Source organism: Haliotis rufescens, unplaced genomic scaffold (genome assembly GCF_023055435.1).
Source record: "Haliotis rufescens isolate VD_foot unplaced genomic scaffold, xgHalRufe1.0.p SCAF_5, whole genome shotgun sequence".
NCBI lineage: Eukaryota > Metazoa > Mollusca > Gastropoda > Lepetellida > Haliotidae > Haliotis > Haliotis rufescens.
In genome coordinates this window covers 48535363-48555533 of record NW_025964223.1, presented here as the reverse complement: position 1 = coordinate 48555533, position 20171 = coordinate 48535363, and the positions used below count along the sequence as shown (strand labels likewise).

General features: G+C 39.2%; 1 protein-coding gene across 1 annotated transcript in view; it reads left to right on the top strand.

Moving 5' to 3' along the window:
• Window positions 1-20171, top strand: part of LOC124137116 (E3 ubiquitin-protein ligase rnf213-alpha-like) — a 196930-nt gene that overhangs the window by 58732 nt on the left and 118027 nt on the right. The window contains exons 11-16 of the mRNA XM_048384001.1: window positions 4001-4083; window positions 5226-5535; window positions 10922-11020; window positions 11427-11543; window positions 14253-14412; window positions 15320-15625. Of these exons, the coding sequence (XP_048239958.1) occupies window positions 4001-4083; window positions 5226-5535; window positions 10922-11020; window positions 11427-11543; window positions 14253-14412; window positions 15320-15625 (1075 nt within the window). The remainder of the gene's footprint in view (window positions 1-4000; window positions 4084-5225; window positions 5536-10921; window positions 11021-11426; window positions 11544-14252; window positions 14413-15319; window positions 15626-20171) is intronic.

The following is a 20171-nucleotide window of genomic DNA, read 5'->3' as shown; positions in this document are numbered from 1 at the left end:
TTGAACAAATATATTTATCTGAACAAAGTCTGTGAGGGGGTCCATGTTTTATCTTCATTCCAATGTGAAATAATACAAGGTTTTCGTGTCTCAATTTTTCCTGCCGCTCAGGAAAATTATCCGCTGATGTAGTAAAACAAATTCTAATAGATCTAGATCTACCATATTGCCCTGTCCTAAAAAAAACAGGTCAGCTTTATTTTTCTTAACTTGTTTATTAAAAATTAGTTTCAGAAACAAAGCAACTGGATCTACTTCATAAATTAATTTATCGTCTAGATTCAAGTACCAAGTGTTATAAACTTTTTTTTAGAATGTCACAAACTAGCTTACACAATAATTTTTATTTTGTCTACCTGCTCTGTAGTTAGTTGAGGTTTGAGGTTGGAAACACATACTAAACATATGGATGGTCTTATGCAAGTGACACTTGGTGGTCCATATCAACAGGGAATCTGGGTCACTGGGTCACCAATACCCTCAAAGTTTCACAGATCAAGTGACTTCGGCATGAGGAACTTTAGGACAAGTGTGACTTTGCCAAAACACGTTCCTACTGGGCAATGAAAACGTGACAGAAATGACAAAAAACTACTTTCATCACTTGAAATTATCTTTGACCACTACCATGGTTTATACGATCGTTTTAGATTCCAGAATCCAGATGAACGCAAGATGAACACAATGAAAAAAACAAAAACTGTTAAAATCACCGATTGCCATGTGTATTGTGAGAAATGTTATGCATTAACTTCAACTATACCATACACCAAAGGATAACGTTTGGTGCCTTATTACATATTGTGGTGTTTTATTCATAAACACTGCTCTTTTTCATCAAGACAAACATATTTGGTTCTTGTCCAGAGAATAGTGCAGAACTAAATTGTGTGTTGGACTGGAATAAAAACATAAATCATGGACATTCCACAGTAATACATTTTAAGAAGATGTAGAGACAACATGGCAGGTGGGATTTGAAACCAAAAACCAAAAATGTTTGTTGAAAAGTCTTGGAATCGTTTGATAGATATTTATTACCATGAAAACTTACATCCTTGTTGTCAAACGGCCAATGTGGGTAGGTGTTTTCTTGTCATCACCCATTTATGCATTAACCAGTGAAATTTGTGTGTTTTTAATTTGAAGTTTTCACAATATATTGCTTTTCCACTTGTCAAGGGGTCAGTCACATGACGTTCACAGGGAAAGGGAAAGTCAGTTCTTAAGTACACACATTTTCTCTCGGATCTACCAGTGACTCTGTTAAAAAATACCAATAATATAACTTGAAGCTGTTTCGATGCAATGATAGGAAGAAATTGTATCTGAAACTATTATTTTTCCAGCAATGGTATACAATGTATTCCAATATCGGGTTACTTTAGTTGCAGCCTTGTAAATTTATGATATGAATTATTAATAATAACCATAAGCGTAGTACTTTGATGTACAGCCAGAATTGTTTTACGTATGTAACAGTTTGGCGGGTCACTGTTAGATCCTACCTGCGATTCGCATAATTCTCTGTCAACTAATATTAGTTTCAAAGTGCCAATAGCTGTAATCTGACCATCGTTGCTGTAAATAACAGCGAGTTATAACGATCTGCCGATCAGTTAACGCACAACTTCGCCAAAATTAATGTAAACAGTAATGAATGAAGTTTTGAATAAAATTAATAAAATAGATAACAAACGTAAGTCCAGGTAGACAATGAACACTCTTTATAACAAGATAGTGTAATAACAGTATTAACATGCATACTAGTCAAATGCCTCCCGCCTCATTTTTTCTCAATAGTTTGATGAGTGAGTGAGTTAGTATGGTTTTACGTCACTTTAAGCAATATTCCAGCAATATCACGGCTGGGCCTTCACACATTGTACCCGTGTGGAAAGTTTGATGAGAATCTGGTTAGGAATTAATTGTGGCCTCATGTACGACAACAAAAAAGTAATAGAAACAGGGGAAAAAATCATCATTATTTAACGACAAATATATTTTGGTCAAGTTGTTAAAAAATTATTTTTGTATTTAAACCAAAAATTAATTTTGTTATTTGATATCTGAATTAGTTCTTATTAAAAAATTGTTTTGATTATTTTGAAAATGAGTAAATTATTACATCAAATCTATCTGTCGTTCAGCAGAGAAAGTAATCCAAACATTACATCTTTAAAATGTAAATTTCAGCAATCACTATCTCAAGACAATTATATTGAAATATTCAATGTGTTTTCTAATATTCGCAAAAAAATCAGAAAGAAACTTTAAAAATATTTCTTTTATATCAAGGCTGCATGCACAAAATAATGTTGAAATGTTAAAATCTATTTTTAGTTACTTATAACGATGTTTAACCGAGATACATGTACTGTTAGATGTAGAATAATGAAGTGTGGTCAACAAAAAGTAATGAGGTTATAATTTTTGTGATACTTTCTGATGAACGTCCTTCACAAAACACCCAAATAAATAATGAAAACAATTATGCCACTACAAAGAAATGTAATAAATCTTCTGATGGACTCGAAGAACTAAGGACTATGTTTCATATTAAATGGAATAATTGATACTGGAAAATGGATAAATTGTGAATTTCTGGAGGCTGCCCTTTTCTTTTTGTACGATAGAACAATGTGATGTGGTATGATGTTTCTTTTCGTTGATTCGCAAGAATGTCAACATATACATATAGTTACTTATATGTTATACATGCTCTTTGACAAATCAAGAAAATCAACATACATCAACATTTATGAATAGTGTTGAATTAGGTTAATAACTGATTAGTCAATTCACGAAAACCTCGAATCTTGCAGTCTCGCGTGAAAGTGCTGCTTGGTCTTGCGCAGCAGTGACCGGTCTCCAACTAGGCCCAAAGCCCATCCATCGGTATATGGTTTCCTTAGCCTTTATGTCAATGTTTGATTGGTTGGTAAAGTGTTACTAAAAATCAAAGGCGGGCAATTTGTGATCGCAAGAACCATGTGAATGTATCCAGGAGTTAATAAGTGTAGGTTTACTGAAATGTTGATGATGTCACAAAGTAGGGTTTTGGATGCCACATATATAACGGTAGTTCTAGTGAAGATTACCACATATTTGCAAATGTCCTTGACATTATTCCGAAAATCAGGTCTTTTAAGGAGATTTCAGAATGATGTACACCTAATATTGGTCAAAACAACTAGAATGGTGTTGTTTGGAACCTTTAGGTACCCCAAAAGTTCTGAGTCAGAAGAAAAAGAAGTAACCACGGAGGTTTAGGTCATGTTTCATGACTACCTCCATGGTTGAGTGAATAGAGTGTCTGTCCAGAGAGTGTAAGGTCGTGGGTCCAGTCCCTGGCCACGTTATACGAAAAGATGTTAAAAGATGGTACTTGTCACCACCTAGTGCTCAACATTAAGGGGCTAAAACAAGGACTAGTCGGCTCAGAGTCAGTATACTGTGTCTTAGTGAAGTAATCATGTTAAACTGCGGCATGGTGTCTCAGTGGGCTGGCACTATAAAATCGACATTAGTCCCAACTAGTACTTACAGCCACACATACATGTGCAATAATCTTGAACGCAACGTAAATCCCCATGTCACCTCACCTCACCTTCAATTCAGTAAACTGTTAACTATCCAGGGTATTAATAGATCTCAGAACCCCCAGTCAGGTATCTTCTGGCAGTAATGTAATAATGGTTTTGTATTTGTAGGAATTATATAAATATAGCTGTCATTGTTAATAATTCTAAGGCTGACCATGAAGAGGATTTCTGTTGAAAATCTTGAGATATTTATAGTGTAATGACAACCATAATACAGGATTATGGCAATGATGTAATGGAGAAAGTATTCTTAGAAGTATTAACAATGATACTTGTTTTTGTTCTGTTTAGTAACTTTAGCTAATAATGATCCATACTAAAATCTATGATGCAAAGAGTGAATGAAATGTGTATCATCATAAGGGTTGCTTACATCGATGCATTTCTGATTTCAGTACCTGGCTGATTGCTTGCTGGAAGTGTCAAAAAAATTCAAAGAAGTATTCGGAGGAAGGTGCAAGAAGACTTTCATCCACAGGTTAAATAATATTATTTATTTATTTAATGGTATTTAGGCAAGAGAAACCCTGTGCAAGTATTCCTTCAGCTTTTGACCTGGTTTTATGAATGATCCTAAGCTGTATAGACCTGCTTTTACGAATGATACTAGCCGTACATTATGATATAAACTCATAGGTTAAATCAGTTATGATAAGTTTAAGCTCTGTACATAAAGACAGGCCAGGTTTGATATCCATGCAGCCAGATTAGTCAGCTGTCAAACTCATTTTGGCTTGATTTAACACAGTTGCAAATCAGAACACCTTCAAATTGAGCTCATCATCATGAGGTTGTATACTTCTCTCCCTTGACCCCACCACCACCACACAATCTCTGGTGAATATATAAAGCCACTTTGTGATGATGTTTCTATTTTTAAGCAGCTGACTACACTATAGCCTGGTTCCAGTGAGAGTAAAACCAGCAAGTGCACAGACCAATTACATTGGCTTTAGCCTTGTGGCCTCTTCACTACACATTGTTTCAATATCAGGTTCTGAAAGGTTTTGGAGAAAATTCATGCACGGTTCATTTATACATGGCCTCATTTCATTAACTGACTGATAATAAAGATGTGTCACTATTATACCATAAAGTGTCTGTATGTGTTCCCATCTGATCCACGACACAATACAACAATCGTGATGCATACAATACTTTACATAACAAGTTAGACTGGTGTAAAAACATGTGAATAATAACAGATTTTAAAATGCTAAACCAAACTGTTCCACAACCAGCTTACACAGATTCTCTTGTGTTTCCTGGTTGGCTATAAATTGCATAACATTCACAGTGCCCTCTAGCCTATATCTTTCTGCCCTTTAATATCCCATCTTCGATCACTGAGATTTATTAACATATGATTCAGGTTTGTGATTCACCTGCAAAAATAAGAAATATCAACTATAAAATAAGAGTACTGTATTGGGATTTGAATCGTGTGGCGCCTGTATTTTGGGGATATGTATCGTATCGCAACCTAACTGTATCATTACACCTCTACCTGTGAAGCATTGATGACAGGAGCCTTGATTTCATTGACTGTCGGTTCACAATCACAATCTAAAACTCCAATCCAAGGTTCCTTGTTTTCTATTTTTGGTTCCTTTTTTACAGAGAAACACTTCTGGACTGCACAGAACACAGATATATGTGTATGAAAATAGCAGCAGACCTTCTCAATGTTTGTTTGGACGATACCTTTCAGTCAACCCGATTACTGGTTGCAGCTGTTGATGTATTTGCATCAAGTATCTATGTCTGTGAGGGTCACAATGACGAACAGAACAGTAGCCAAAGATCTCAGGTGGAAGAAGCGAAAAATAGCATGAATATTTTGCTTGAAGATATGCTGAAAAAGATTATTTCATGGATGAAAAACTACTTTTCAAGGTTGCATACCTCACGTTTCAGCTACTATGTTAAGGTGAGATATGTGTTTGTTTGGTGTTTAGTATGTTAAATTTTTATTGAGGAACAAATGACTGTGACACATGTAAATGGGGATGCTGTAAGATTTTGTCAGAAATGACAACCACTACCCACATACTTTCTTTTTTAGATATGTTGAAGTGGAATTTGCTTTCTGGACATAGCACCAGGTTTATAATTACTAGTTAGGACTAATGTGTATTAAAGCCTAAAAATAGCCTTCCTGCGAATCCTCTACCTCTATTACATCATAGCCATAAATCCTGTATTTTGGCTGCAGACACACTATAACAAAATCTTCAGATTTTCAACAGAGGTCCTCTTCACTGTCAACTATACACAACTAGTTGTTTCCCTAATAGCACATCTAGCTCACCAGCTCTTCTGTGCGTAAAGGTGGGAAAAACGTCACTTCTTTCCTGTGTGTGCTAGAGACAACACCTGGTTTTTGTTTTTGCTCTAGCACTTGGTATATGTAGTAACAAGGATAAGCTAATTTCTTCAGAAATACCAGATTATATGGTATGATCTGGCTGGATACGTAGGTATACTGGGGTTGTTTTTTGTGTGTGTTTTCACCAGGGGTCCGGTAAATTTAAAATCCCAATCGGACATTTGCATTTAGGCCACGCCCCCTTCAAATAGCCTATTTTTTAACGACTTTTCACATACATTACAAGTTGTTTCGTACAGTGTTCCCTCATTATTGTGCGCTTCGGTTATAGCGCGAGGTAAAGCATGGCTCCCAAAAATTACTAACATTTTTAATAAACTCAAGTTTTCCAATGACACAATGTTTTTCCCCTATCTCAGAAAACATTATCAGCTGATCACCGCAATCACGTAACACCGGAAATACCAGTCAACAAATCCGAACTGAAGAACGCAATTTAATCCTATCATAATAATATCTGGTAATAAACAATAACGTTCATTGTTTATCTGGACTAGAGTTTGCAGTATATTTGATTAATTTTATTCAATATTTCATTCAATAATTATAATAATGTTTACAATAATTTCGGCAAAGTTGTATACGATGTGGTCGGTAGATTGCACAACTCACCGTTATTTACAGCAACCACAGTCAGATTACCGCTATTGACACCTTGAAACGAACTTTAGTTGCAAGAGAATGGATACACATATCATAAATGCCATACCATGACTCGCTAAAAGTCATATTTGAGGCAGTTTGACTATTGAATGTCCACATAACGTTTTCGCAATTGAAATACATGTAGCGCGGGAAGTCCCTATGGTGACTGGTCAAAATCGTTCCATACGTAAAAAAGAATTCTGCATACCATCTGTACCAAAGTACTACGCTTATGGTTCTTATAATTTTAAGTATATATGGTGGAAGCTGCAACTAAAATAACAAGATATTGGAATATATTATTCCTGATAAAATAATAATTTCAGATACAATTTCTTACGACCATTGCATCAAAATTCTTTGAAGTTGTATCATTGGGTACCTTTTAACTGAATCATGGGTAGATTGGGTGGAAACGTGTGCACAGCTGATTGCTATTTCTGGTTAAGTTTACGAGAAAATACACACGGTAATCTAAATCTCTGCATGTAAAACAATGCCTTGGAGAGCAGGAAATACGTTTTAAATGGTAAATCATCATGTCTAGTGATGTTTTATGTCAAATTTCATACTTTTATTGACCAGGTTTGTTAGACCTGTTTATTCACCTGAATTCGCTGTAGGGATACGATAACGCTCATCAATTATTTGGACCCTGAAGGTAGCGTTGTTTGTTTTTTAGAATGTCCGGACAGAAAAATTTAAATCTCAAGTCTATATTTTAAACTGGACATTTGAGATTCCCAATCGGACATGTCCGGTGCATATGACCGTTTCCGAACCCCTGGTTTTCTCATATTATGGCGTCCTCCAATTCTCCGCTGACATGTCAGAAGTATGGTCAGTTTAAGGTCACTGGCGATCCCCACAACTTCTGCTAGAAGTGCAGGGAAGCCTTATGCACAGAGGAGTCTCGGGGCCACATTGGGTTAAGCAGTCTACCAAGCCTAAGTCATCCGCAACAATGACCAGCATGTCCAGATCACAACTTCCTGATGAACAGCAGGGTAGTAGCAAGCACGCCTTACCCTCTCAGACCCAACCAGCCGAGTCACCGAAGATCCCGTACTGCTCCCACACGGACTGCACGGGCCGACCTGAAGCCACAGCTACCGTTACCAGATCAAGCCAGTCACCACATGACTCCTGCACGGAGTGGCTAGACAAGCCAACAGTTCCCACACGGACCACGGACGGTAAGAGGAGTGAGCAGATTCTTCACGTTACCAGGCCAGTTAGTGCGTCAGCTAATCCTACCAGAATCATGAACCCCATTTGACGATGAGACTCTCTGATATAAACCCATGGACTGGTGTCTGATGACGGAGAGGTCCCCGATCAACCGGCCACATCACCTCAACAGGAATATGGGCAAGCGCTATCATTCATGGACATGATAGATGCCATCTACCATTTCATGCCGACTACACAGCCACGGACGGAAAAGCCGCCTCCTCCGGAAATGCCTGAATATGCTGGATGCCATGCTCATATTCACTATACTCTACCGTGGCCAAGTTATACCACCAGGATGCTTGACCAGATGAACGAGACGATGCAGATGCTCAGTCATGATGACTGACTTCCCCTCCCGACTATGAGGAAGAAGCTACCAGACTCATTCGTCATCTGGAAACACAACCATTGGATGACGGGTTTATCAAATTGGTGAAGACGCCTAACACCAAACTCTCTCTCCTGGCTGGCCGAGTCAAAGACCTATCTACCGTTAACAAGTACTCTATGGACATTGGCACTTACCTGAATTGGTTCATCACCGGAATTCGTCACGTAATCCCACCTCTACCAACGTTCTTTGATGATGTCCCAGGAGAAACCCAGATGTCCATCCGAACAGACCAAGTGGGACTTATCTACAGCTTGCTGGATGCGATTGTCTGCATGCAAGAGGACATGTTATTCACACAAGTCTGGACTGCATCCCAGCTTCTATGACTTCAGCGACAACAACTCCTGTCTCAAGTCAGATCTCGGGCCGTCTCCAAGCATGCTAAACAGACAGTTATGTCACAGTGAGTTACTTCATCGACGCTGTTTAACAACAAATTGGACACGATCTTGGATGAAGTCCGACAAGACATGACAGAGAGATTCCAAGTCTCTACAATCAACTTGGCAACTACTAAACGATCACGGGAACTGGCCAGGGATTCCTCCTTCCATGAACTGCCTCGTAAGAAGTACATCCCATCAAGAAAGGAATCCTACCAAGCATCCCGCCATCGACAGACTCTTTTCGTAACTCAGACCCCAAATGCAAAGTCCGGAGGTCGCAGGGATAGAAGATGACTTGTTTCTTCCCTCTCCAAGCATCGCACATCCTATCGACTGGCTTTGTCTATGGATTACGATACACAACTTCCGCCATTTAACATAATGCTGTCTTTCGTTATATGCCAAAAACTGGATGCACATTACGACCGACCACTGGATGGAAGCGAGACATATTCCAGGCAAACTGAACATACTAGTGGACAGCTTATCCCAGCGAGGGAGGATCATACCCACGGAGTGGACTCTTCAACCAGACGTCTTTACCTGGATAATCTCTGTTGGGGACCCCCCCCCCATCTGGACCTCTTTGAGACCTGTCTCAACCATCAACTTCTGGTCTACGTCAGTCCAGTTCCAGATCCGAGAGCTCTCCAGGTAGATGCACTATCCATGGACTGGACAGGCCTGTTCGTCTACTCATTCCCTCCATGATCTGTCCTAGTCAAGGTCATACAGAAGTTGAAAGGGACCAATTGCATGGTCATCCTCATTGCTTCCAAACTGGCCAAGCAGGACATGATTTCCCAGACTACTATTGCTCCTGACGGATGAGCCGCTTCCCATTCCACATTGAAAAGATCTCCTGCGTCAGCCAAGGTCTAGGCTATTTTACACCAATCTTCCCAGCCTCCATCTCACTGCCTGGAAAGTATCTTGCAGAGAATGCAGGCCTCCGGGTTCTCCAAAGGTGCCTCTTCTGCTGTTGCAAGATCATGTAGATCATCATTCGCTCACCTTTACGACAACAGATGGGAAAAATTCATCCAGTGGAGACACAGATGTGGTCTAACAAATGTCACAGTTGACATTGCCATGGTACCGGATTTCCTTTTACACCTACGACAGCCTAGAGGATATTCGTATTCCCTGGATCTTCCCAAAATGGAATTTATCAGTCGTCCTGTCTGCTCTACCAGCCGCTCCATATGAACCTCATGGAAACGCTACTCTCCTCCAAAAATCCCGTAAAAGCAGCAATTTTACTCGCCATGGCTACCGAAGCTAGAGTATCTGAACTCCATACTCACGACTATCAAGTTAATGTTTTGTATATGTCTTTAGATTCATTCATAATTATGAATGTTTTGGCTGGAAGTATATTATATCTTAGATCTTATGTAAGATTTAAACTCACTGTGTCATATCCAGGTTTGTCATCTGGTTGTAAGTACTTGCAAATGCTTTGCTTGTTATTAGTTGAATTTTTTCATGAAATAAATCTTCATAAATCTGTTTCCATTACTGCATGCAAACATATTAATATTTAATGGATGGCCAGAGCTCCAGATAACTTTTTGAGCAAGTGAGTTTTTACTCTAGGGCTTCTATTTTGATTGGGTTATTACATTACATTTTGGGTAACCAATATTTTTTCACTCATCTATTCATCATTCTATTGAATTTTCCCCCATTTTAAGATTTAAACAAAATGGAAAAATGTTTTAGATGTATATAACCATGATAACTGTTCTAAATATATAGGCTTGACTCGGAAAGTAAATTAGCTTGTAATTGTGTTTTGGAAATTAGCTCCAAAATCCTTATTGGGTATATGCACAAGCTTTTTTTTATACATTTGGGTTTTTCATTTAGTGCATGCGGTTCTGTCTGCAAGTTAATTGAAAGTAATTGGGTTTTGAAATTTTGGGGGGCATTTTATGCAAATATGCTGCTTATTTGTAGCTCTAGATTGCATTCAAGTGGAACACATCCAAATCAATATTAAGCTCACCTGACATATGTTGTTGGCATCATCTGTAATCATCAGAAGCCACCAGACTAATGAAAGGAAAACTTCCATGCATGTTCCCACCAATGATGTTTTTTCATAGCCATTAATTAATTGGGCATTTGTTATCAAAATTGTATACATAATTAACTTCATATCCAGGTGAGCTTTATCACTGTTGCACTATTCTTATGATCTGTTCTGTAAAGTAACCCTTGATCATGTTGAAATTAAACAAACCATCTGTATATGTTTTAGCTGTGGGATAAGCTGATTCAATTGCAAGTTCACTCACCAGCGCTGTCTGAGGAATGGAAATCGACACTCCTTGATGCTTTTGAGAAAGTGTTATCTGAGGTAAACAGAAAGTCAAAAGTGTTAAAATTAACAACATTCATTACAGTCATGAAGATGCCAGACTTCAGGACCCACTTGCACAAAGTGATCTTAGCGCTAAGATGATTGTAACTCCCATACTTTAACATAGGCTTAAAATAGTCTTATCGCTAAGATCGCTTTGTACAAGTAGGCCCAGGTCATTGGTGGTCAGAGCAGAAGTGCTCGCAGAAGAGGCCCTGGTGCAGGTTTCTATTCACAACTGTTTCTTATTCCCCTTCCCTGAAGAGGTTAGGATGCTGAAGAAATTAAATAGGGACTTTGGGGACCCCTTGAAACATTACCATTTTGCTTAAGGTTTATGTTGATTTTCATGTTTAATTTGGAACACTGTATTCCATACTGATTTATGTGTGTTTGTTCCCAGTTAAAGCCAGAGCACTGTCTACAACTTCATCGGGAGCAAATCCATGAACCAGTTAACAGCCTTCTTCAAGAAAGGATGACAACTGCTGCATTCAAATCATTTGATATGCTAATGAAGGTAAGGATTTATTTGAATAGAAATCAAGTGTTAATCAAGTTCTTTATGCACATGGATACCTATCACTCAGATATCACTAAAATATATGTTTATGCTTTTGATTTTTAATTTCACCATTGGACCTTATACCCCAAGAAACTTGAGATTCAATGATAGAATATTCACCTGAATTACATCCTAAACATGGCCTGTGTTTGACTATATGAAAGGTCAAGAGTTATATCAAAGCAAGCTACTAAATGATATGATACTAAAATAGAAGAACATCTCTGAATAACTTCCTTTATGAAAGTATTGTATAGAAACTCAAATCATGATGATTTTGAATGATTGATGTAGTTTGCTTGACTAAATGGGTTTTTTTTATCAACAATTAGATGGACCTTCCTTAAAAACAAATCAAGCTTGTTAACCAGTTACAAATTGGTCTATGATAAGTATGTTGGAGGTCATGGATTGGTTTCTGGATGATTAATGGGAGAGTTTAAGATCACATTTGATAATTAGATAGTACCTTATCCAAGAGAAGCCACCCTTGATAACCAGCTCGATAATCACATAACTTTTCCTCACGAGAGACAGATGAAGTTCAATTACAAATGAAGTCAGTCAGTGATAAATGAGAATTTGTATTTTAGTTTGTGCCCATAACAATGCCATGTTTCCTAATCCTTCATGTTTATCTTGTACATGCCGTATATAAACACAGTTGTGCTTCTGTGCATGCATAGCCTTCTACGTCACAACACACATATAAACCACGTCACGGACTGCATCTTCCTCCTTTGACTTCGTCCAGTCAGCAATTAAATTCTCAAGCAGTCATACTCGTAATCCTGCAACCTCGGTTAAATCCTATTATTGTCCATTCGCATTTTGTGAATGAGTTTTTTCGATGACACCACCATGTCTTCGGGACAATCCCGAGGCTCCAAACGGCGTACAACCCGCATCACTAGGGTGACCATTCCACTTCCACAACTTCCGGAGACAAATCAAGTCAACCATTCTGGACGAAACAATGTCAAAGACCTAGACCAACTGCGACAACGATGCCTACCTTACGTTCGCCGAGTTGCGCAAACGACTAACTGATGGGTTTTCATGTTCCTATAGCATAGACAAGGAAAACTTTGCTGCAGTTGTATACTTTAAACTGTGCTATAGAGAGCCATCGTCTGAGAAGTGCAAGATGGTTCAACACGGTGACGTTATCAACCGAAACTTTGTCCTACACCTACTAGATGATTTCCTTGCTCTAGACAGGCCCGACTGTAATGCGCAAGTTTGTGGAACACTTCCTGAATGGTGTACATGGTCTCTTGCGCATTACAGTCAGGCCTGTCTAGAGCCAGGAAATCATCTAGTAGGTGTAGGACAAAGTTTAGTTGGTAATTGTTCTCCAGAATCCAGCACAAGGCTTGAGAAAGAGCATTGAATATCACTGGACACACGACAACCAAAAGCAAGTCTAGTGTAGAACTAATACTTATCCTTCCACTTGAAACCAAAGAAGGGCCATGTGACTGGATGAAAGGGCACTTGTTTAAATCCCATCTCGTCCGGTCATACAACCCCAGGACAGTACATCCCATCTCGTCCGGGTCATACGACCCCAGGACAGTACATCCCATCTCGTCCGGGTCATACAACCCCAGGACAGTACATCCCATCTCGTCCGGGTCATACGACCCCAGGACAGTACATCCCATCTCGTCCGGGTCATACAACCCCAGGACAGTACATCCCATCTCGTCCGGGTCATACAACCCCAGGACAGTACATCCCATCTCGTCCGGGTCATACAACCCCAGGACAGTACATCCCATCTCGTCCGGGTCATACAACCCCAGGACAGTACATCCCATCTCGTCCGGGTCATACAACCCCAGGACAGTACATCCCATCTCGTCGGGGTCATACAACCCCAGGACAGTACATCCCATCTCGTCCGGGTCATACAACCCCAGGACAGTACATCCCATCTCGTCCGGGTCATACAACCCCAGGACAGTACATCCCATCTTGTCCGGGTCATACAACCCCAGGACAGTACATCCCATCTCGTCCGGGTAATACGACCCCAGGACAGTACATCCCATCTTGTCCGGGTAATACGACCCCAGGACAGTACATCCCATCTTGTCCGGGTAATACAACCCCAGGACAGTACATCCCATCTTGTCCAGGTAATACAACCCCAGGACAGTACGTCCCATCTTGTCCGGGTAATATGACCCCAGGACATAACCTTCATCTACATCTGGGTCTACAACCCCAGGATATTGCAGATACCTCATCCGGGTCATGGACTACCCCAAGACATAAATATTCCTTCTGGGTCCGCATTGGCCCCAGGACTCATAAGTTTTTATGTAATAAATTATCAATTTCATATTTCTAGGTTATGTTGTTGATGCGCAAACAAGGGACTGGTGATATTATAATATGGGAGGGGTGACATCAGTGAGATTGGTCGTGGGATTGTATCACATTTTGCAGACCCTCCCCCCCCCCTTCATTTCATGTAACCCTTTTTTTTTTGGCCTCCCCTCCGAATACATTTAACACATTTTCATGACCTCCTCCCCCTATAATAAATGACAAGTTCCAAAATAATGTTAAAATTTATAAAAAAAATTATTTGAAAAAATAGAACTGTGTCATTTATTAATGCCTTTCCTTTCAAATCTGTCTTTCAAATTTCAGAGGGATGACAAATTTGCACGGGATACCAAGATGGACAAAGCATTCTGTGAAATGGTGTCAAAACATCTCAAGATGTACTGGCCAAAAGAAGAAAATGAAGAAAAGTTGATCTGTCACATCATTACTTGGAAGCCTCTGATCAGTTACTTTGTTCGCTTTGGTAAGTCATTAAACCTTTTCGTTCTCACAAATTTAAGGATTCTACATTTTACAATGTCCGAGTTGTACTCATTACAAGAAATCACCCTGGCTGTCTTCTTGCCTTATTGAAAAACATATATTTTTTACTTATCCTACAAAACATATTGCACATTGCTCTTACTGACGAAGTCCTAACTGAAAGGATGAAATGATAGGATCTAATAGCGTCTTCAGTAACTGTTTTGCCCAACATTTCCTCCCTGACATCTGATGTTGAAAGACATCCCCCTATATGTTATTATTGTCTTCTTCACTGAGATGATATCTCATCTGAGTTTTTGAAGAATCTATCCTTTTGTGGTCGTGTTGGCAACCATTTTTCCTTGTTAGGGGAGGCACATATAGATTTCTTTACAGTGTGATTTTAGTGTGTTTCTTGCATTTGTATTCATATTATTGAGTCATGAAACTTATTTGCTGTATGATTGTAGATTTTTCAAGTGATATCACATCACAGTACAAATAACTAGTCTTGTACAGGTTTTTATGTTGTAATGGGGTTACCTTTTACTCCCATGTTGCAGATGTTTGCTGCCAAGTGCACTTTTTGTAGAGGCAAGAAGTATTGCTTCTTCTTCTTAAGATGACATCATATTAAGTTCAAATCATTAGACTTTGGCACTAGTTATTAGTATTTATGCAGAATGTCAATGTTGAGGTCAACTCTTGTGACTACATGTCCAAGTGAGCTACAATGATGCCATGGGAATATTATTTGTAAGTTCTTGCAAAAACATATTTGCATCACTACTTAGAAAATAATTGATAATAGTCATGTTTCATTTGATTCAGATATTTTATTATATTATCTGGAGTTATCTACATTACTTTTCTTACCTATTTTTGTTGTCCATTTGGGGATGTAGCTGGTGATCCACAGGCTTATGAGTTATTGGATGAGGACTGCTCACAGCATCTCATGGAAGCTGCTTCTCTATTGGACAAAATAGCTGCATTTTTGTCAAAGGGAGATATCTCAGTGTGGCTATTGAAACTGCTTCTTTCCAATAAGAACAATTTCAAAGAGCTTTGGGCAGCGTCAAGGCATGAAAATGAAGACCACAAAAGGGTAGAAGAGATCCTTCAAGTCCGTGAGATAGAACTCCAAGCATGCCAAGTTTATCTGAGTAGAGCTCAAGTACTCCTAAATAAATGTGTTGACATTAAAGGAGGTTAGTACCATCATTTATCACACATAAGGTTAGAAATAACTGAGTTCATAAAAATTGTATGTGCACTGTTGCAAATATCGCTTCATATGTCCCATGTCACACTACACACAACACCATAGCTGAAGATTGTCGACATCATTCGACTATAGAGGGCTGTCAATATCAGTGCATTTTTCTAAAAGGGAGCTCAAAATGTTTAAGAAATAATAGTAATAAAGAAATTATTGTACTCGCATATGTGTCAAACTGATTTTACAAATCTTGTGTAAGAATTCCTGTATCTCGCTCTTGCTCTGGAAACTCATTTTGTAAAATCAGTATGACACACATGCTTGTGTAATAATCTTTATATTTTTTTATGTTATATGTTTGTAAGTGTGTCCTTGGTACTGTTATCCTCTCTGAACACATTAATCCTCTTTCCAACTCACCGGGACCAAAGTGACATATTACATTTTGTCAAGTATGAGTTTATGTTAGTGGTTTGTTTGTTTGTTGTTTTATGTCGCTCTCAGCAATATTCCGGCTATATGAGGCGGTCTGTCCATAATCCAGTCTGGACCAGACGATCCAGTGATTGACTTCACCAGCAACGATCTACGCAGCTGGGATACGATGACATGCATCAACCAAGTCAGCGAGACTGACCATCCATAGTTCTGTACTACTGACTAAAAATAAGGGAACTAATGATTTGAATATAGCAGTTATTGAGGTGTAAATTTACAGTACCATGGTGTTGCATCTGAATGCAACATCTAATCACAATGAAGTTTCACATCATGCATGTAACAGCATATTATGCATGCAATGCATTTTCACACAGAAGCCAAAGTGTGTGCATCTATAGATGAACTCACACTCACTAATGCAATAGACCATTGCAGCCTCGTAGTCAGTAGGAAAGTGTTTGAGGTGGTACAAGGCGTGTGGTAGGACTCACGATCAGTTAAATGTTGCCATCCTCCTCCTTGAGACCTTTGTCTTCTGGAAGGTGAGATATTCAATACGAGTAAATAACAACAGGTATCAATTTAAGATTTTGCACATGTTATAAACAAGGATGATGCTTGTAACTACAAAATCATTTTAGATTTATGTTTTTTGCAACTATCGGGCATTTGCTGAAATGAGACATGCGAGACAGCCATGACATACCGGTACTGTAAACAACTACGACAGTTGGCCAATGCAGATCAAAATCATACTATTATTTACATCAGAGAACAATCTGGTAGACTTTGCTGTCTGCTTTCTAACATATTATTAATTTTGTCACAGATTTTAAGATATGTTTTTATTTTCAAAAACAAACAAACACATTCAGCCTAAAATATTGTCAATTACTCGAGCGGCAATGATTTTTTAAGCATAGAAATATGTTTTTTTGTCAGTGGTTTTCGTTCATGCAAAATCTTTTCAAAATTGAATATTTCAGCATTTCTATGAATTCCCTGGTCCTATTCCTGTGAATGGAAGCACCCCCTGGTGCTCACAGTTTGAACGATGAGGACAATTACTTGAAAAGAATAGTGAATGGCTGGAATATTTTGACAGATTGAAATATAAGTGTATTTCTCAGTTATGAGAAAATTATTTCTTGTGAATTGTTTACAACATAAGTTATTCACTGGTTGTGGAGGCTTATTCATATATATTTTAGTGAAATAATATAACTGTTAAAATAAATATTGGTGAATTTAATTCATTTACTGGAAATGATAGCAAGTTGTAAATTTACATTTCTACTAAAAGTTTGCTAAGTTTTGGTGATATAAAAAAATCATCCAACAAATATAGATTGAAATATCCCGGGACAATATGATTGGGTAACCCAAATCAATTTCGTGATGAACGAACAGAGGCATGCAGTCATATGCACGATGTACACCATGTGCTTGAAAACCTGTATTAGGATGTATCGTGATAGTAATGTTTCACACCGTTATCAGAGAGCACCACAACATTTGCTTAGAAGGATTGCAACAACTGAATGCCCTCAACATCAAAGATATCATTTGACGACCGAAAATTTAAGGAGATGCACAGGCATGCTTGAAACTGGGTCAACACAATGTCATGTTGCAAATGTCTTTGGTGTCAGCCACAGTGTGATCAACAGGGCATGGAATCTACACCAGACGTTTGGATCATCTACCCAGCGACATGCAGGTGGTTGACAGCATTCCAACACACAGAGGGAATACAGGTTTCTCCTGATTGCAAGATGTCATCCCTTGGTGACTGCCACCACACTCAGAAATGGCCTGCAGGATGTCAGTGTCATAAAGAGATTTCTACTCAGACATGCGTAACCGTCTCCATGAGGCTGGTCTCTGGTCACTGAGGGCATGCATTCGCCTCCCACTGACCTGACATACATCACAGGCAGGAACATTTGGATTTGGTTGAAGACGTCAATTGGACAGATCAGGACTCTGCTCCCATATTTTTCACTGATGAATCGAGATACAGCTTAGACTTCACAGATTGTCGTGCTCGAGTGTGGCGTATATAAGGAGAAAGATTCCAGGATTCCAACATATCCGAACATGACCACTATGTAGGGGGCTCAATCATGATTTGGGGTGGGATCAGTTGAACTGGAAGAACCGATCTCCATGTCTTACAGTGGGCATGATGACAGGTGTGCACTACAGGGATGACATTCTGGATGTGTACATGAGATCGTATGCTGGTGCAATCGGAACAAACTTCATCATCATGGATGATAACACACGACCTCATCATGCCATGGTCATTGATGCCTACATACAGCAGGAAACCTTGGTATACATGGAGTGGCTAGCTCAGTCACCAGACCTCAACACTATCGAACATGTGTGGAATGACCTGCAGATCACATTGTCAAGATGCCTTCTCCTTCTGGCAACTCTGCAGGAACTCGGCAGTGAAGAGTGGAAAAATCTTGCCTTGGCAACCATCCAGACACTTATTGGGAGCATGAGGTGATGGTGGCAGGCTGTGATCACATCAAATGGATCACATATGCACTCCTGATAGTTTTCTTTTCAGACCATGAATTTGTTTTTGTGACTTTTCGACGTTTAAGTTTTGGTAAGATGACTGATAATTGGTGACAAGTTGTTTGCTGGCATTGTGTGGCACATGACAACAGACTTTTGTTCATTACACATGTCTTCACGCTATAATGTCTTTGGCTATTTCAACGGATGCACCCAATTTCAAGGTGGTGATCCTTAACAAACTTTGAGTAGCATATTTCTCCTATCTCACATTATGCATTTCTTCCTTATTCTTTCGCCCCTTGTGTGGAAACGTCATTAAACAAAGTTTCCAGCTTCTAAAACCATATCTCCAAAACACCCTTCGCATCACAATAGTCACCACTAAAACAAATGGGTCACACACTACAATCACGTGCACCGTGACTTAAGCGGTTTGATCACCTGATACCCTCATCATTTTCTTTCTTGGAGCTGAAACTGTGATGTGGGGCTGGTTGGGTGGGCATATAACGTGTGAGATAGGATCTGTATAAATATAAATATACACTTTAATGTAAAATTTTCAGGTTTTTAAACTTAACCTATCACACACTATGCATTTTATCCCACGGTTGGACAGTGGGTCACAGATATACTCTTGCCTGTAGTGGACTACAACTGTGAGATATACACGAGGAAGCTGGTGCTGAACATGCTTCAACCATAAGATTGTTGCACATTAGTGTCTGAAAGAAATGGGCTCTTGAGTTGATAGAACAGTGTAATAAATGAGATACCCCCTTTATGTTACTAGGACACAACATAACGAAATTGAGTATAACATGCATTATGTGTCCACACGTAGGACATTCTTTCCAGAACGATTGCATAGCTTTGAAGCAGGGAACCTATTCAACCATGACTTATAACGGTTTGGGAAGGGGTCTCCAGTCAATTAGTTCTACAAGACAAACAACCACATACACTCTAAGACTTAAGGCTGATCAGCTTGGCATCTCTTTTAGCGCTTCATAGAAGCTATCATTCCCACCACAGGATTGGAGCATGCTAAGACAAGGAGAGGTAATGATCAGCAACATCCATAAGAGGATCTTCAAACCAATACTGAGACATCACAAGACAGAGGTGAGCAAGTGAGTGTTTGGGACACTACCAAAACAGCCACGCCTTGCTGCAACTTCATCGTTGAAGACCAATGTCTCTACAGATGAGTGTCGACATTCTCCGACATGAGTACTTGATCTGGGAACCCGAACTTACAAATAATAAACAAAGGAGTGGCCCTCAATCATTTATTCACTGTGTACAATATACGAAATATGAGTCCATGGTAGCAGGTATGTGTATCAGGTACGTGGACCAGCGGACCAAATTGGTGGAGGCCTTGTACATCAGTATTGGAAATATCATGTAGTAGATAGTGGGAAGTTAAGACCGTATTTGACTTCCAAAAATATCCCTCCATGATGGCGTTGAGGGTGCAGTTACTGTGCAGTGCCCGCTCTTTTCTCATGAGTGTTTGACGTCTGAGGCGGAGGCACGTCGGCAAAGGTGTA